Source organism: Oncorhynchus tshawytscha, unplaced genomic scaffold, assembly GCF_018296145.1.
Source record: "Oncorhynchus tshawytscha isolate Ot180627B unplaced genomic scaffold, Otsh_v2.0 Un_contig_7457_pilon_pilon, whole genome shotgun sequence".
Taxonomy (NCBI): domain Eukaryota; kingdom Metazoa; phylum Chordata; class Actinopteri; order Salmoniformes; family Salmonidae; genus Oncorhynchus; species Oncorhynchus tshawytscha.
The window spans coordinates 6,390-22,500 of record NW_024608473.1 but is presented as its reverse complement, the minus strand read 5'-3'; the positions used below and the strand labels follow the sequence as shown (position 1 = coordinate 22,500).

General features: G+C 41.5%; 1 protein-coding gene across 1 annotated transcript in view; it reads right to left on the bottom strand.

The window, feature by feature from the left end:
* LOC121843558 (dual specificity mitogen-activated protein kinase kinase 5-like) overlaps positions 1-13,540 on the bottom strand; it is a gene marked incomplete at its 3' end in the record, with an annotated part of 53,483 nt that extends 39,943 nt beyond the window's left edge. Inside the window, 3 exon segments of the mRNA XM_042313269.1 lie at positions 3,412-3,479; positions 12,810-12,858; positions 12,967-13,540. Of these exon segments, the coding sequence (XP_042169203.1) occupies positions 3,412-3,479; positions 12,810-12,858; positions 12,967-13,098 (249 nt within the window).
* Between the last annotated feature and the right edge of the window lie 2,571 nt (positions 13,541-16,111).

Genomic DNA, 16,111 nt, shown 5'->3' with positions numbered 1-16,111 from the left:
AGTATCCCCTGAGGGTGAGGGACTTGTAAATCAATCAAGACAAGGTCAATATGTTTCCCGTCCTCCTTCTCACTACAGCTCGACACCACTACAGCTGTCTAGGCCACTCTGCCCGTTCAATCAGCTTCACACTAGCACCAGCAAACCCTGGGATACCCGATGTTACCCAATGACAACAAAGCATCCAAGACGAAGGAGTAATAAAGTCCCTGAAACAGAGGAGATTCAGCCTGTGGCTACAGTGCCATCATTGTAAGCTGATGGGGGGTAAAAGACATCCCCAGATGAAGAGTAGATTTTGACAAATATTCTCCGCCCAGGGGGGCCTGCTTTTTAATGAGGCGAAACTTTAAGTACTGAATAATAAATAATAAAAATGGATAGTTCATTTAGCTTTTCAGTGTACCTCGTGAAGAAGCCCATTACAAGTCATTACTCTTAATGTCCGTGATGTGAACAGTAACTATGAAGGAAGATGGTAACATCACGCGGGGGCAGAGGGGGGGGGACTTGAAAAGTAAATCAACAAGACAAAAAAACCCAGGAGAGATGTGTTCCAAACACAAGTATAGCCTCTATACAACAGATTATGTTTCCATAGAAACATAACACATTTGAGTGTCCTGTTACTTCCTCAACATGAAGGCATAGACCTATCAGGTACATCCGTCCATGAGGCATTTTAAATGGGTATACAAATCCTCACTTCTCTCTCCGTTTGAGCTCAGAGGCTGAAATAAAACGTGTGGACGTGTCTAATTCACCTTCGCAGCCTTGGTGAAGTCCATAACACATCTTTATGTTATTGCTGTCACTCTTTTGCCTGAACCCGGTCCAATGCAGAGGGCTGAAGGTTGGCGGCATTTGCCGAAAAGATCACGTGTTGCCATGACGACACCGATTGGCACATCAGACACGGGCGATTCCACGTTAGCGGGAGATGAAAAATATTTTTGTAATGTTCTGGCAATTCTCACATAGGAACTTCATTGGGAGGAAGGATGTTTGACATTGTATTTAAAAAGAAAAGCATGATGAAAGCGGCCATTGTATAGACCTATATATGCTTCCTGTAAGACCTTAGGATCTATGAACCGTACGGGTTGGTGGCATTATACTTCATATAGTGTGCTCTAACATATGTCCCGATTCTAAAATAAAAATGTCCACAATAATTTATTCAACATTTTTATTTTTATAATCTCAAAAGTGTCCTTTTTGATTTTGCAGAAACATTTATATTATTTTCTGTTGAATAAATGAATGTGGAAATGTACATAAGAATCTACATGTACTCCGTATGTTAAAGCTGACGATAAGGAGTATAACATGTCTGGTTCACGGAGCATAAGGTCTTACAGGAGGATTGTAAAGGTTTAAAAGGGTCTACAACGGACACATTCATCAGGATTCTCTCAAACGTGGCACAAATGTTGAAAAATATATTTAATATATTTTTAAAAAACACTTCCTCCCAATGAAGTTTCTATGTGAGAATTGCTACAACAACCCGAGATAGCAGAAATATGTTCTGCTCCCGCTGGCGTGGAATCGCCCACATACAGTGCTTTGTTGTAGGAGACAGAAATATGTTCTGCTCCCGCTGGCGTGGAATCGCCCACATACAGTGCTTTGTTGTAGGAGACAGAAATATGTTCTGCTCCCGCTGGCGTGGAATCACCCACATACAGTGCTTTGTTGTAGGAGACAGAAATATGTTCTGCTCCCGCTGGCGTGGAATCACCCACATACAGTGCTTTGTTGTAGGAGACAGAAATATGTTCTGCTCCCGCTGGCGTGGAATCACCCACATACAGTGCTTTGTTGTAGGAGACAGAAATATGTTCTGCTCCCGCTGGCGTGGAATCACCCACATACAGTGCTTTGTTGTAGGAGACAGAAATATGTTCTGCTCCCGCTGGCGTGGAATCACCCACATACAGTGCTTTGTTGTAGGAGACAGAAATATGTTCTGCTCCGCTGGCGTGGAATCACCCACATACAGTGCTTTGTTGTAGGAGACAGAAATATGTTCTGCTCCCGCTGGCGTGGAATCACCCACATACAGTGCTTTGTTGTAGGAGACAGAAATATGTTCTGTAATCACCCACATACAGTGCTTTGTTGTAGGAGACAGAAATATGTTCTGCTCCCGCTGGCGTGGAATCACCCACATACAGTGCTTTGTTGTAGGAGACAGAAATATGTTCTGCTCCCGCTGGCGTGGAATCACCCACATACAGTGCTTTGTTGTAGGAGACAGAAATATGTAGAGTTACTTGTCATCTTTACCAGTCTGCTTAGCAATGAGCACACTGTGGCCCTGGGTGAAAAGATCTGTTGTAATAGATTTTTAATAGCTTCCCCCCTTCAACAAAAAACACTCAATGGAGTGAAAAGAAGGTTATAATTGCTGCCTCAATGGTATACCGGGGTCAGTAATTATATTTACTTTATTCCATTTTTAAGAATTCTTCAACAGGAGATAATTTATTTTCCAAATGCAGTGTTATTTTCAATCTTTGGCCATAGCAACACTCATTCAACACAAAGGCTGTCGTCTCAATCAAAAAGACCCACACCAGAAAATATATATATTTTTTTTTTGGGGGGGGGGTTCATTTGCATTTTTATTTGTCAATGTAACTTTAATTAGCCTATATGATGTCACTGTTAATTTATATATGTTATATTTATATATTTATACATAACTGTTGTTATGGCAGAGTAGTCAGGTAAACTGTTGTTATGGCAGTGTAGTCAGGTAAACTGTTGTTATGGCAGAGTAGTCAGGGAAACTGTTGTTATGGCAGAGTAGTCAGGGAAACTGTTGTTATGGCAGAGTAGTCAGGGAAACTGTTGTTATGGCAGAGTAGTCAGGGAAACTGTTGTTATGGCAGAGTAGTCAGGTAAACTGTTGTTATGGCAGAGTAGTCAGGTAAACTGTTGTTATGGCAGAGTAGTCAGGTAAACTGTTGTTATGGCAGTGTATGGGAGTCTAGTCAGGTAAACTGTGGGTATGGGAGTCTAGTCAGGTAAACTGGGAGTATGGGAGTCTAGTCAGGTAAACTGGGGGTATGGGAGGCTAGTCAGGTAAACTGTGGGTATGGGAGTCTAGTCAGGTAAACTGGGGGTATGGGAGTCTAGTCAGGTAAACTGGGGGTATGGGAGTCTAGTCAGGTAAACTGGGGGTATGGGAGGCTAGTCAGGTAAACTGGGGGTATGGGAGGCTAGTCAAGTAAACTGGGGGTATGGGAGGCTAGTCAGGTAAACTGGGGGTATGGGAGGCTAGTCAGGTAAACTGGGGGTATGGGAGGCTAGTCAGGTAAACTGGGGGTATGGGAGGCTAGTCAGGTAAACTGGGGGTATGGGAGTTCAACAAAGTGTCATGTTGAAGAGAACAATACTCACATATGACAACATGGCTTTGAGTTCTTCATCACTCCTCACAGTGATTCTATCGCCCACCTCATCCTCATCTGAAACACAGATTAACAGCTATAGTTACTGGGCTGTGTTATCATTAACAGCTATAGTTACTGGGCTGTCATCATTAACAGCTGTAGTTACTGGGCTGTCATCATTAACAGCTGTAGTTACTGGGCTGTGTCATCATTAACAGCTATAGTTACTGAGATGTTATCATTAACAGCTATAGTTACTGGGCTGTGTCATCATTAACAGCTATAGTTACTGGGCTGTCATCATTAACAGCTATAGTTACTGGGCTGTCATCATTAACAGCTATAGTTACTGGGCTGTGTTATCATTAACAGCTATAGTTACTGGGCTGTCATCATTAACAGCTATAGTTACTGGGCTGTGTTATCATTAACAGCTATAGTTACTGGGCTGTCATCATTAACAGCTGTAGTTACTGGGCTGTGTTATCATTAACAGCTATAGTTACTGGACTGTGTCATCATTAACAGCTATAGTTACTGGGCTGTGTCATCATTAACAGCTGTAGTTACTGGGCTGTCATCATTAACAGCTGTAGTTACTGGGCTGTGTCATTAACAGCTATAGTTACTGGGCTGTGTTATCATTAACAGCTGTAGTTACTGGGCTGTGTCATCATTAACAGCTATAGTTACTGGGCTGTGTCATCATTAACAGCTGTAGTTACTGGGCTGTCATCATTAACAGCTGTAGTTACTGGGCTGTGTCATCATTAACAGCTGTAGTTACTGGGCTGTGTCATCATTAACAGCTATAGTTACTGGGCTGTGTTATCATTAACAGCTGTAGTTACTGGGCTGTGTTATCATTAACAGCTGTAGTTACTGGGCTGTGTTATCATTAACAGCTATAGTTACTGGGCTGTGTCATCATTAACAGCTATAGTTACTGGGCTGTGTCATCATTAACAGCTGTAGTTACTGGGCTGTCATCATTAACAGCTGTAGTTACTGGGCTGTGTTATCATTAACAGCTATAGTTACTGGGCTGTGTCATCATTAACAGCTATAGTTACTGGGCTGTGTCATCATTAACAGCTATAGTTACTGGGCTGTGTCATCATTAACAGCTGTAGTTACTGGGCTGTCATCATTAACAGCTGTAGTTACTGGGCTGTGTTATCATTAACAGCTATAGTTACTGGGCTGTCATCATTAACAGCTGTAGTTACTGGGCTGTGTCATCATTAACAGCTATAGTTACTGGGCTGTGTCATCATTAACAGCTGTAGTTACTGGGCTGTGTTATCATTAACAGCTGTAGTTACTGGGCTGTGTTATCATTAACAGCTGTAGTTACTGGGCTGTGTTATCATTAACAGCTATAGTTACTGGGCTGTGTCATCATTAACAGCTATAGTTACTGGGCTGTGTCATCATTAACAGCTGTAGTTACTGGGCTGTCATCATTAACAGCTGTAGTTACTGGGCTGTGTTATCATTAACAGCTATAGTTACTGGGCTGTGTCATCATTAACAGCTGTAGTTACTGGGCTGTCATCATTAACAGCTGTAGTTACTGGGCTGTGTCATCATTAACAGCTATAGTTACTGGGCTGTGTTATCATTAACAGCTGTAGTTACTGGGCTGTGTTATCATTAACAGCTATAGTTACTGGGCTGTGTCATCATTAACAGCTATAGTTACTGGGCTGTGTCGTCATTAACAGCTGTAGTTACTGGGCTGTCATCATTAACAGCTGTAGTTACTGGGCTGTGTCATCATTAACAGCTATAGTTACTGGGCTGTGTTATCATTAACAGCTGTAGTTACTGGGCTGTGTTATCATTAACAGCTATAGTTACTGGGCTGTGTCATCATTAACAGCTATAGTTACTGGGCTGTGTCATCATTAACAGCTATAGTTACTGGGCTGTCATCATTAACAGCTGTAGTTACTGGGCTGTGTTATCATTAACAGCTATAGTTAATGGGCTGTTATCATCAACAGCTGTAGTTACTGGGCTGTGTTATCATTAACAGCTATAGTTACTGGGCTGTGTTATCATTAACAGCTATAGTTACTGGACTGTCATCATTAACAGCTATAGTTACTGGGCTGTCATCATTAACAGCTATAGTTACTGGGCTGTGTTATCATTAACAGCTATAGTTACTGGGCTGTCATCATTAACAGCTATAGTTACTGGGCTGTGTTATCATTAACAGCTATAGTTACTGGGCTGTCATCATTAACAGCTGTAGTTACTGGGCTGTGTTATCATTAACAGCTATAGTTACTGGACTGTGTCATCATTAACAGCTATAGTTACTGGGCTGTCATCATTAACAGCTATAGTTACTGGGCTGTGTTATCATTAACAGCTATAGTTACTGGGCTGTCATCATTAACAGCTGTAGTTACTGGGCTGTGTTATCATTAACAGCTATAGTTACTGGACTGTGTCATCATTAACAGCTATAGTTACTGGGCTGTGTCATCATTAACAGCTGTAGTTACTGGGCTGTCATCATTAACAGCTGTAGTTACTGGGCTGTGTCATTAACAGCTGTAGTTACTGGGCTGTCATCATTAACAGCTGTAGTTACTGGGCTGTGTCATCATTAACAGCTGTAGTTACTGGGCTGTGTCATCATTAACAGCTGTAGTTACTGGGCTGTGTCATCATTAACAGCTATAGTTACTGGGCTGTGTTATCATTAACAGCTGTAGTTACTGGGCTGTGTTATCATTAACAGCTATAGTTACTGGGCTGTGTCATCATTAACAGCTATAGTTACTGGGCTGTGTTGTCATTAACAGCTATAGTTACTGGGCTGTGTCATCATTAACAGCTATAGTTACTGGGCTGTGTTATCATTAACAGCTGTAGTTACTGGGCTGTGTTATCATTAACAGCTATAGTTACTGGGCTGTGTCATCATTAACAGCTATAGTTACTGGGCTGTCATCATTAACAGCTATAGTTACTGGGCTGTGTTATCATTAACAGCTATAGTTACTGGGCTGTCATCATTAACAGCTATAGTTACTGGGCTGTGTTATCATTAACAGCTATAGTTACTGGGCTGTCATCATTAACAGCTGTAGTTACTGGGCTGTGTCATCATTAACAGCTGTAGTTACTGGGCTGTGTCATCATTAACAGCTGTAGTTACTGGGCTGTGTCATCATTAACAGCTATAGTTACTGGGCTGTGTTATCATTAACAGCTGTAGTTACTGGGCTGTGTTATCATTAACAGCTATAGTTACTGGGCTGTGTCATCATTAACAGCTATAGTTACTGGGCTGTGTTGTCATTAACAGCTATAGTTACTGGGCTGTGGCATCATTAACAGCTATAGTTACTGGGCTGTGTTATCATTAACAGCTGTAGTTACTGGGCTGTGTTATCATTAACAGCTATAGTTACTGGGCTGTGTCATCATTAACAGCTATAGTTACTGGGCTGTCATCATTAACAGCTATAGTTACTGGGCTGTGTTATCATTAACAGCTATAGTTACTGGGCTGTCATCATTAACAGCTATAGTTACTGGGCTGTGTTATCATTAACAGCTATAGTTACTGGGCTGTCATCATTAACAGCTGTAGTTACTGGGCTGTGTTATCATTAACAGCTATAGTTACTGGACTGTGTCATCATTAACAGCTATAGTTACTGGGCTGTGTCATCATTAACAGCTGTAGTTACTGGGCTGTCATCATTAACAGCTGTAGTTACTGGGCTGTGTTATCATTAACAGCTATAGTTACTGGGCTGTCATCATTAACAGCTGTAGTTACTGGGCTGTGTCATCATTAACAGCTGTAGTTACTGGGCTGTGTCATCATTAACAGCTATAGTTACTGGGCTGTGTTATCATTAACAGCTGTAGTTACTGGGCTGTGTCATCATTAACAGCTATAGTTACTGGGCTGTGTCATCATTAACAGCTATAGTTACTGGGCTGTGTCATCATTAACAGCTGTAGTTACTGGGCTGTCATCATTAACAGCTGTAGTTACTGGGCTGTGTTATCATTAACAGCTGTAGTTACTGGGCTGTGTCATCATTAACAGCTGTAGTTACTGGGCTGTGTCATCATTAACAGCTGTAGTTACTGGGCTGTGTCATTAACAGCTATAGTTACTGGGCTGTGTTATCATTAACAGCTGTAGTTACTGGGCTGTGTTATCATTAACAGCTGTAGTTACTGGGCTGTGTTATCATTAACAGCTATAGTTACTGGGCTGTGTCATCATTAACAGCTATAGTTACTGGGCTGTGTCATCATTAACAGCTGTAGTTACTGGGCTGTCATCATTAACAGCTGTAGTTACTGGGCTGTGTTATCATTAACAGCTATAGTTACTGGGCTGTGTCATCATTAACAGCTATAGTTACTGGGCTGTGTCATCATTAACAGCTATAGTTACTGGGCTGTGTTATCATTAACAGCTGTAGTTACTGGGCTGTGTTATCATTAACAGCTATAGTTACTGGGCTGTGTCATCATTAACAGCTATAGTTACTGGGCTGTGTTGTCATTAACAGCTATAGTTACTGGGCTGTGGCATCATTAACAGCTATAGTTACTGGGCTGTGTTATCATTAACAGCTGTAGTTACTGGGCTGTGTTATCATTAACAGCTATAGTTACTGGGCTGTGTCATCATTAACAGCTATAGTTACTGGGCTGTCATCATTAACAGCTATAGTTACTGGGCTGTGTTATCATTAACAGCTATAGTTACTGGGCTGTCATCATTAACAGCTATAGTTACTGGGCTGTGTTATCATTAACAGCTATAGTTACTGGGCTGTCATCATTAACAGCTGTAGTTACTGGGCTGTGTTATCATTAACAGCTATAGTTACTGGACTGTGTCATCATTAACAGCTATAGTTACTGGGCTGTGTCATCATTAACAGCTGTAGTTACTGGGCTGTCATCATTAACAGCTGTAGTTACTGGGCTGTGTTATCATTAACAGCTATAGTTACTGGGCTGTCATCATTAACAGCTGTAGTTACTGGGCTGTGTCATCATTAACAGCTGTAGTTACTGGGCTGTGTCATCATTAACAGCTATAGTTACTGGGCTGTGTTATCATTAACAGCTGTAGTTACTGGGCTGTGTCATCATTAACAGCTATAGTTACTGGGCTGTGTCATCATTAACAGCTATAGTTACTGGGCTGTGTCATCATTAACAGCTGTAGTTACTGGGCTGTCATCATTAACAGCTGTAGTTACTGGGCTGTGTTATCATTAACAGCTGTAGTTACTGGGCTGTGTCATCATTAACAGCTGTAGTTACTGGGCTGTGTCATCATTAACAGCTGTAGTTACTGGGCTGTGTCATCATTAACAGCTATAGTTACTGGGCTGTGTTATCATTAACAGCTGTAGTTACTGGGCTGTGTTATCATTAACAGCTGTAGTTACTGGGCTGTGTTATCATTAACAGCTATAGTTACTGGGCTGTGTCATCATTAACAGCTATAGTTACTGGGCTGTGTCATCATTAACAGCTGTAGTTACTGGGCTGTCATCATTAACAGCTGTAGTTACTGGGCTGTGTTATCATTAACAGCTATAGTTACTGGGCTGTGTCATCATTAACAGCTATAGTTACTGGGCTGTGTCATCATTAACAGCTATAGTTACTGGGCTGTGTCATCATTAACAGCTGTAGTTACTGGGCTGTCATCATTAACAGCTGTAGTTACTGGGCTGTGTCATCATTAACAGCTGTAGTTACTGGGCTGTGTCATCATTAACAGCTGTAGTTACTGGGCTGTGTCATCATTAACAGCTATAGTTACTGGGCTGTGTTATCATTAACAGCTGTAGTTACTGGGCTGTGTTATCATTAACAGCTGTAGTTACTGGGCTGTGTTATCATTAACAACTATAGTTACTGGGCTGTGTCATCATTAACAGCTATAGTTACTGGGCTGTCATCATTAACAGCTATAGTTACTGGGCTGTGTTATCATTAACAGCTATAGTTACTGGGCTGTCATCATTAACAGCTATAGTTACTGGGCTGTCATCATTAACAGCTATAGTTACTGGGCTGTGTTATCATTAACAGCTATAGTTACTGGGCTGTCATCATTAACAGCTATAGTTACTGGGCTGTGTTATCATTAACAGCTATAGTTACTGGGCTGTGTCATCATTAACAGCTATAGTTACTGGGCTGTGTTGTCATTAACAGCTATAGTTACTGGGCTGTGGCATCATTAACAGCTATAGTTACTGGGCTGTGTTATCATTAACAGCTGTAGTTACTGGGCTGTGTTATCATTAACAGCTATAGTTACTGGGCTGTGTCATCATTAACAGCTATAGTTACTGGGCTGTGTCATCATTAACAGCTGTAGTTACTGGGCTGTCATCATTAACAGCTGTAGTTACTGGGCTGTGTCATCATTAACAGCTGTAGTTACTGGGCTGTGTCATCATTAACAGCTGTAGTTACTGGGCTGTGTCATCATTAACAGCTATAGTTACTGGGCTGTGTTATCATTAACAGCTGTAGTTACTGGGCTGTGTTATCATTAACAGCTGTAGTTACTGGGCTGTGTTATCATTAACAGCTGTAGTTACTGGGCTGTGTTATCATTAACAGCTATAGTTACTGGGCTGTGTCATCATTAACAGCTATAGTTACTGGGCTGTCATCATTAACAGCTATAGTTACTGGGCTGTGTTATCATTAACAGCTATAGTTACTGGGCTGTCATCATTAACAGCTATAGTTACTGGGCTGTCATCATTAACAGCTATAGTTACTGGGCTGTGTTATCATTAACAGCTATAGTTACTGGGCTGTCATCATTAACAGCTATAGTTACTGGGCTGTGTTATCATTAACAGCTATAGTTACTGGGCTGTGTCATCATTAACAGCTATAGTTACTGGGCTGTGTTGTCATTAACAGCTATAGTTACTGGGCTGTGGCATCATTAACAGCTATAGTTACTGGGCTGTGTTATCATTAACAGCTGTAGTTACTGGGCTGTGTTATCATTAACAGCTATAGTTACTGGGCTGTGTCATCATTAACAGCTATAGTTACTGGGCTGTCATCATTAACAGATATAGTTACTGGGCTGTGTTATCATTAACAGCTATAGTTACTGGGCTGTGTTATCATTAACAGCTATAGTTACTGGGCTGTCATCATTAACAGCTGTAGTTACTGGGCTGTGTTATCATTAACAGCTATAGTTACTGGACTGTGTCATCATTAACAGCTATAGTTACTGGGCTGTGTCATCATTAACAGCTGTAGTTACTGGGCTGTCATCATTAACAGCTGTAGTTACTGGGCTGTGTCATTAACAGCTATAGTTACTGGGCTGTGTTATCATTAACAGCTGTAGTTACTGGGCTGTGTTATCATTAACAGCTATAGTTACTGGGCTGTGTCATCATTAACAGCTATAGTTACTGGGCTGTGTCATCATTAACAGCTGTAGTTACTGGGCTGTCATCATTAACAGCTGTAGTTACTGGGCTGTGTTATCATTAACAGCTATAGTTACTGGGCTGTCATCATTAACAGCTGTAGTTACTGGGCTGTGTCATCATTAACAGCTGTAGTTACTGGGCTGTGTCATCATTAACAGCTATAGTTACTGGGCTGTGTTATCATTAACAGCTGTAGTTACTGGGCTGTGTCATCATTAACAGCTATAGTTACTGGGCTGTGTCATCATTAACAGCTATAGTTACTGGGCTGTGTCATCATTAACAGCTGTAGTTACTGGGCTGTCATCATTAACAGCTGTAGTTACTGAGCTGTGTTATCATTAACAGCTATAGTTACTGGGCTGTGTCATCATTAACAGCTGTAGTTACTGGGCTGTCATCATTAACAGCTGTAGTTACTGGGCTGTGTCATCATTAACAGCTATAGTTACTGGGCTGTGTTATCATTAACAGCTGTAGTTACTGGGCTGTGTTATCATTAACAGCTATAGTTACTGGGCTGTGTCATCATTAACAGCTATAGTTAGTGGGCTGTGTCGTCATTAACAGCTGTAGTTACTGGGCTGTCATCATTAACAGCTGTAGTTACTGGGCTGTGTCATCATTAACAGCTATAGTTACTGGGCTGTGTTATCATTAACAGCTATAGTTACTGGGCTGTGTCATCATTAACAGCTATAGTTAATGGGCTGTGTTATCATTAACAGCTGTAGTTACTGGGCTGTCATCATTAACAGCTGTAGTTACTGGGCTGTGTCATCATTAACAGCTGTAGTTACTGGGCTGTGTTATCATTAACAGCTATAGTTAATGGGCTGTGTTATCATCAACAGCTGTAGTTACTGGGCTGTCATCATTAACAGCTGTAGTTACTGGGCTGTGTCATTATTAACAGCTGTAGTTACTGGGCTGTGTTATCATTTACAGCTATATTTACTGAGCTGTTATCATTAACAGCTGTAGTTACTGGGCTGTGTCATCAACAGCTATAGTTACTGGGTTGTGTCATCATCATGATAGTTTAAATAGAGATTGATTAATTTGAACAAAATCAATAGAGCAAATTGTTAAGAATATGATTCCATCAAAGCAATGCTGTTATTAACTTCAGCACTCAAGGTCCAGTGATGTGTATTCAAATATATATATTTTGGAGAGTATTTTGACACTTTATTGAAACAGTATGGAAATCAGAGCGGGGTTTTGGCAGGTGGGGGACACAATAGGAAAGGTGGATGCAGGGATTGAACCCTGGTCTCCAGTGGGGAATTGTATGTGTGACTTGTACCGGGAGTGTTACCCTCAACCACAGCTCTACACCTGCGCAGAGTATTCTGCCTTTAAATAGATGACTGCTTTGTAACGGTGAAAGCCAATGTATAACATCCAACAAAGCAATTCATTCATCCTAAAGTTACAGGATAAGAAAATCAGACACGTGAGGACTAGAGTTTAAATATGGTGCCTTTAATGGAAGCAGGCCTATAATGGTCCTGGCTTCACAAACTTGGTCCGGACTACGTTTCCCCCTAGTACCGATCTTGGATCAGCTTCCCCATCCTAACCACTACCGGGAAAAATGCTACTGACCCAAGATCAGTGTCTTAGAGGCAACTTGCACCCAGGAACATGGCCTACATGATCCTTTTGATGTGCAAAAACTGAAGACAATCAATCTTATTGGGTATTAAGGACAATACAGCTAAAAAGGCAAGTTAAGTAGCAATTGAGTACAAGTAGTAGACTGAGCTTTTCAGTTGTAACTAAACATAGTTGGGTAGAAGTCTGCCAAACGGACTTAAACATTTGGTTGGTGTAATGAAAAACTGTCTCCACAACAGGAAACCAGGCTGATGAAATCTCACAATGTCAATCTTTTCATGAGGTAACTTACATTCAAACGCAGTGATTGTGGTTTCGGGCATGACATCCCTTATAGCGACCTGCAAAATAGATTTAGAAAGATATGAACGGTAAAGCAAAACAGTTGTTAACTAGCTAGGTCCTTAGCCTAGCCAACTGTAAACTTTGCAACTGTAGCTAGCGCTCACCAACAAGTCATTGAAGCTCAAAAGTGATGGGCAGTCCACGGATGAGTCCATATCCCCGACGGGAGTCTTTATACGGATCTCTATTCCCTCGGTGTCCATAGCGCAGAAGTTATTTAAAACAAGTAGAAGCATAACAGACGAATAAGCAGAAACATAATCAGTGTTGGCTGGCTAACTTCCTAACAGCACATCCTATTACTCTCCTAGCTACATTAGCTGTCAAGTTAGCCGTTAGCTAACAGTTACTACATTTCAACTAACGTTACTTGCATGACTAAGAGCAAGCCATTGCAGGTCTTGTCAACGAGAGAGTGCGTTTTAACGTTTCCAACACAGTTTGACTCACGGACATACAAAGAGCGTTTTAAAGAGTTGGAAATGACATAGCTAGCAAAGTTAGCCGCTATGCAAACAAAACCAGGAAGTTCACCGGAAGTTTTCGTATTTCCAACCGGATATGTATTTAGGAGCCAGTCTTTACTCTGGCTGGAATACTCTATCACAGTCTTTGACTCTATGGTTGTAGTAGGAGCCACACGTTTCTGTGGCGCTGTAGACTACAATCGTTCAGATAATTATTGTCCCACTTGATGAAATCGGGTAGGGGACTGTGAATCTGTCTCCATTTATTCGTTCATATGTTAGTGAAAGGTGGGTGTATGATACGTCTTGCCATAGAGATCCGGGATTTACAAAATTACACTGATTGGCCAGATGGTGGCGCTATAACAAGAGATTGAAAATGAAAATTTTGAAAAGTCACACCCTCACCCCCTTTGACCTAAAGTCATGAAATTCGGTACTTAGTTCTCTCTCTTCACAAGGAACACATTTGTCTCAGGGACCCATAAGGTCCACCATTATAGATTTCCGCCATTTAGAATTTTGTGAAAAACACTTAAAACGCTACTCTTCTGGCAACGAATGACCAATCTGCACAAAACTGGATATGTGGCATCTATGGACAAAAGTCTCTTAACCCAATATTTTTCAGACAAGTACCTAAAAAAATATGGCCGTTATTGACCAATAAACATTCACATGGGCGTGGTCTGGCACATAAATGCATATAAATCAGAGATAGATAGGGAGATAGGGGTGCTGAAATATCAGAATGTAAAAAAAATATGAATGAAAAAATATGATTTTTGTGCACTGGGCCTTTACTAGTATTAACAGACCTATATAGACGTCTGTTGAGCGGGCAAAAAAAAAACATTTTTAAGCATCTCCACTTTAGAGGTAAAATTAAGAACATTATCTTGCATGATTTATTAGTTGGAATTGTAAGAGTTGTAGACCTGTCTCTTTCTCTGCAATTGTCATTCTCATGGAATCCAGAAAGAACATAACCTTGTCCTCAAACATTTACATCAAAAGGTATTTTTTATTTATTATGGATCCCTGTACTCTTCCTGGTGTCCAAAATGATGGCCTTCCGAGTGGCGCAGCGGTCTAAGGTTTGAGGTGTCACTACAGACCTGGGTTTGATCCCAGGCTGTGTCGCAGCTGGGGACGACCCGGGAGATCCATGAGGCGGCGCACAATTGGACCAGCGTTTGGCCGGCTGGGATGTCCTTGTCCCATCGCTCTGTAGCGACTCCTTGTGGCGGGCCGGGCACATGCATGCTGATTTCGTCACCAGTTGTACAGTCGTGGCCAAAAGTTTTGAGAATGACACAAATATTAATTTTCACAAAGTTTGCTGCTTCAGTGTCTTTAGATATTTTTGTCAGATGTTACTATGGAATACTGAAGTATAATTACAAGCATTTAACGAGTGTCAAAGGCTTTTATTGACAATTACATGAAGTTGATGCAAAGTGTCAATACTTGCAGTGTTGACCCTTCTTTTCAAGACCTATGCAATCCACCCTGGCATGCTGTCAATTAACTTCTGGGCCACATCCTGACTGATGGCAGCCCATTCCTGCATAATCAATGCTTGGAGTTTGTTTGAATTTGTGGGGGTTTTGTTTGTCCACCCGCCTCTTGAGGATTGACCACAAGCTCTCAATGGGATTAAGGTCTGGGGAATTTCCTGGCCATGGACCCAAAATATTGATGTTTTGTTCCCCAAGCCACTCCATCATGCTGCAAAAGGCATTGTTCGTCACCAACTGTTCCTGTATGGTTGGGAGAAGTTGCTCTCGGAGGATGTGTTGGTACCATTCTTTATTCATGGCTGTGTTCTTAGGCAAAATTGTAAGTGAGCCCACTCCCTTGGCTGAGAAGCAACCCCACACATGAATGGTCTCAGGATGCTTTACTGTTGGCATGACACAGGACTGATGGTAGCGCTCACCTTGTCTTCTCCGGACAAGCATTTTTCCGGATGCCCCAAACAATCGGAATTGGGATTCATCAGAGAAAATGACTTTACCCCAGTCCTCAACATACCAATCCCTTTACCTTTTGCAGAATATCAGTCTGTCCCTGATGTTTTTCCTGGAGAGAAGTGTCTTCTTTGCTGCCCTTCTTCACCTCACTGTGCGTGTAGATGCACTCACACCTGCCTGCTGCCATTCCTGAGAAAGCTCTGTACTGGTGGTGCCCTGATCCCACAGCTGAATCAACTTTAGGAGACGGTCCTGGCGCTTGCTGGACTTTCTTGGGCGCCCTGAAGCCTTCTTCACAACAATTGAACCGCTCTCCTTAAAGTTCTTGATGATCCGATAAATGGTTGATTTAGGTGCAATCTTACTGGCAGCAATATCCTTGCCTGTGAAGCCCTTTTTGTGCAAAGCAATGATGACGGCACGTGTTTCCTTGCAGGTAACCATGATTGACAGAGGAAGAACAATGATTCCAAGCACCACCCTCCTTTTGAAGCTTCCAGTCTGTTATTCAAACTCAATCAGCATGACAGAGTGATCTCCAGCCTTGTCCTCGTCAACACTCACACCTGTGTTAACGAGAGAATCACTGACATGATGTCAGCTGGTCCTTTTGTGGCAGGGCTGAAATGCAGTGGAAATGTTTTTGGGGGATTCAGTTCATTTGCATGGCAAAGAGGGACTTTGCAATTAATTGCAATTAATCTGATCACTCTTCATAACATTCTGGAGTATATGCAAATTGCCATCATACAAACTGAGGCAGCAGACTTTGTGAAAATTAATATTTGTGTCATTCTCAAAACTTT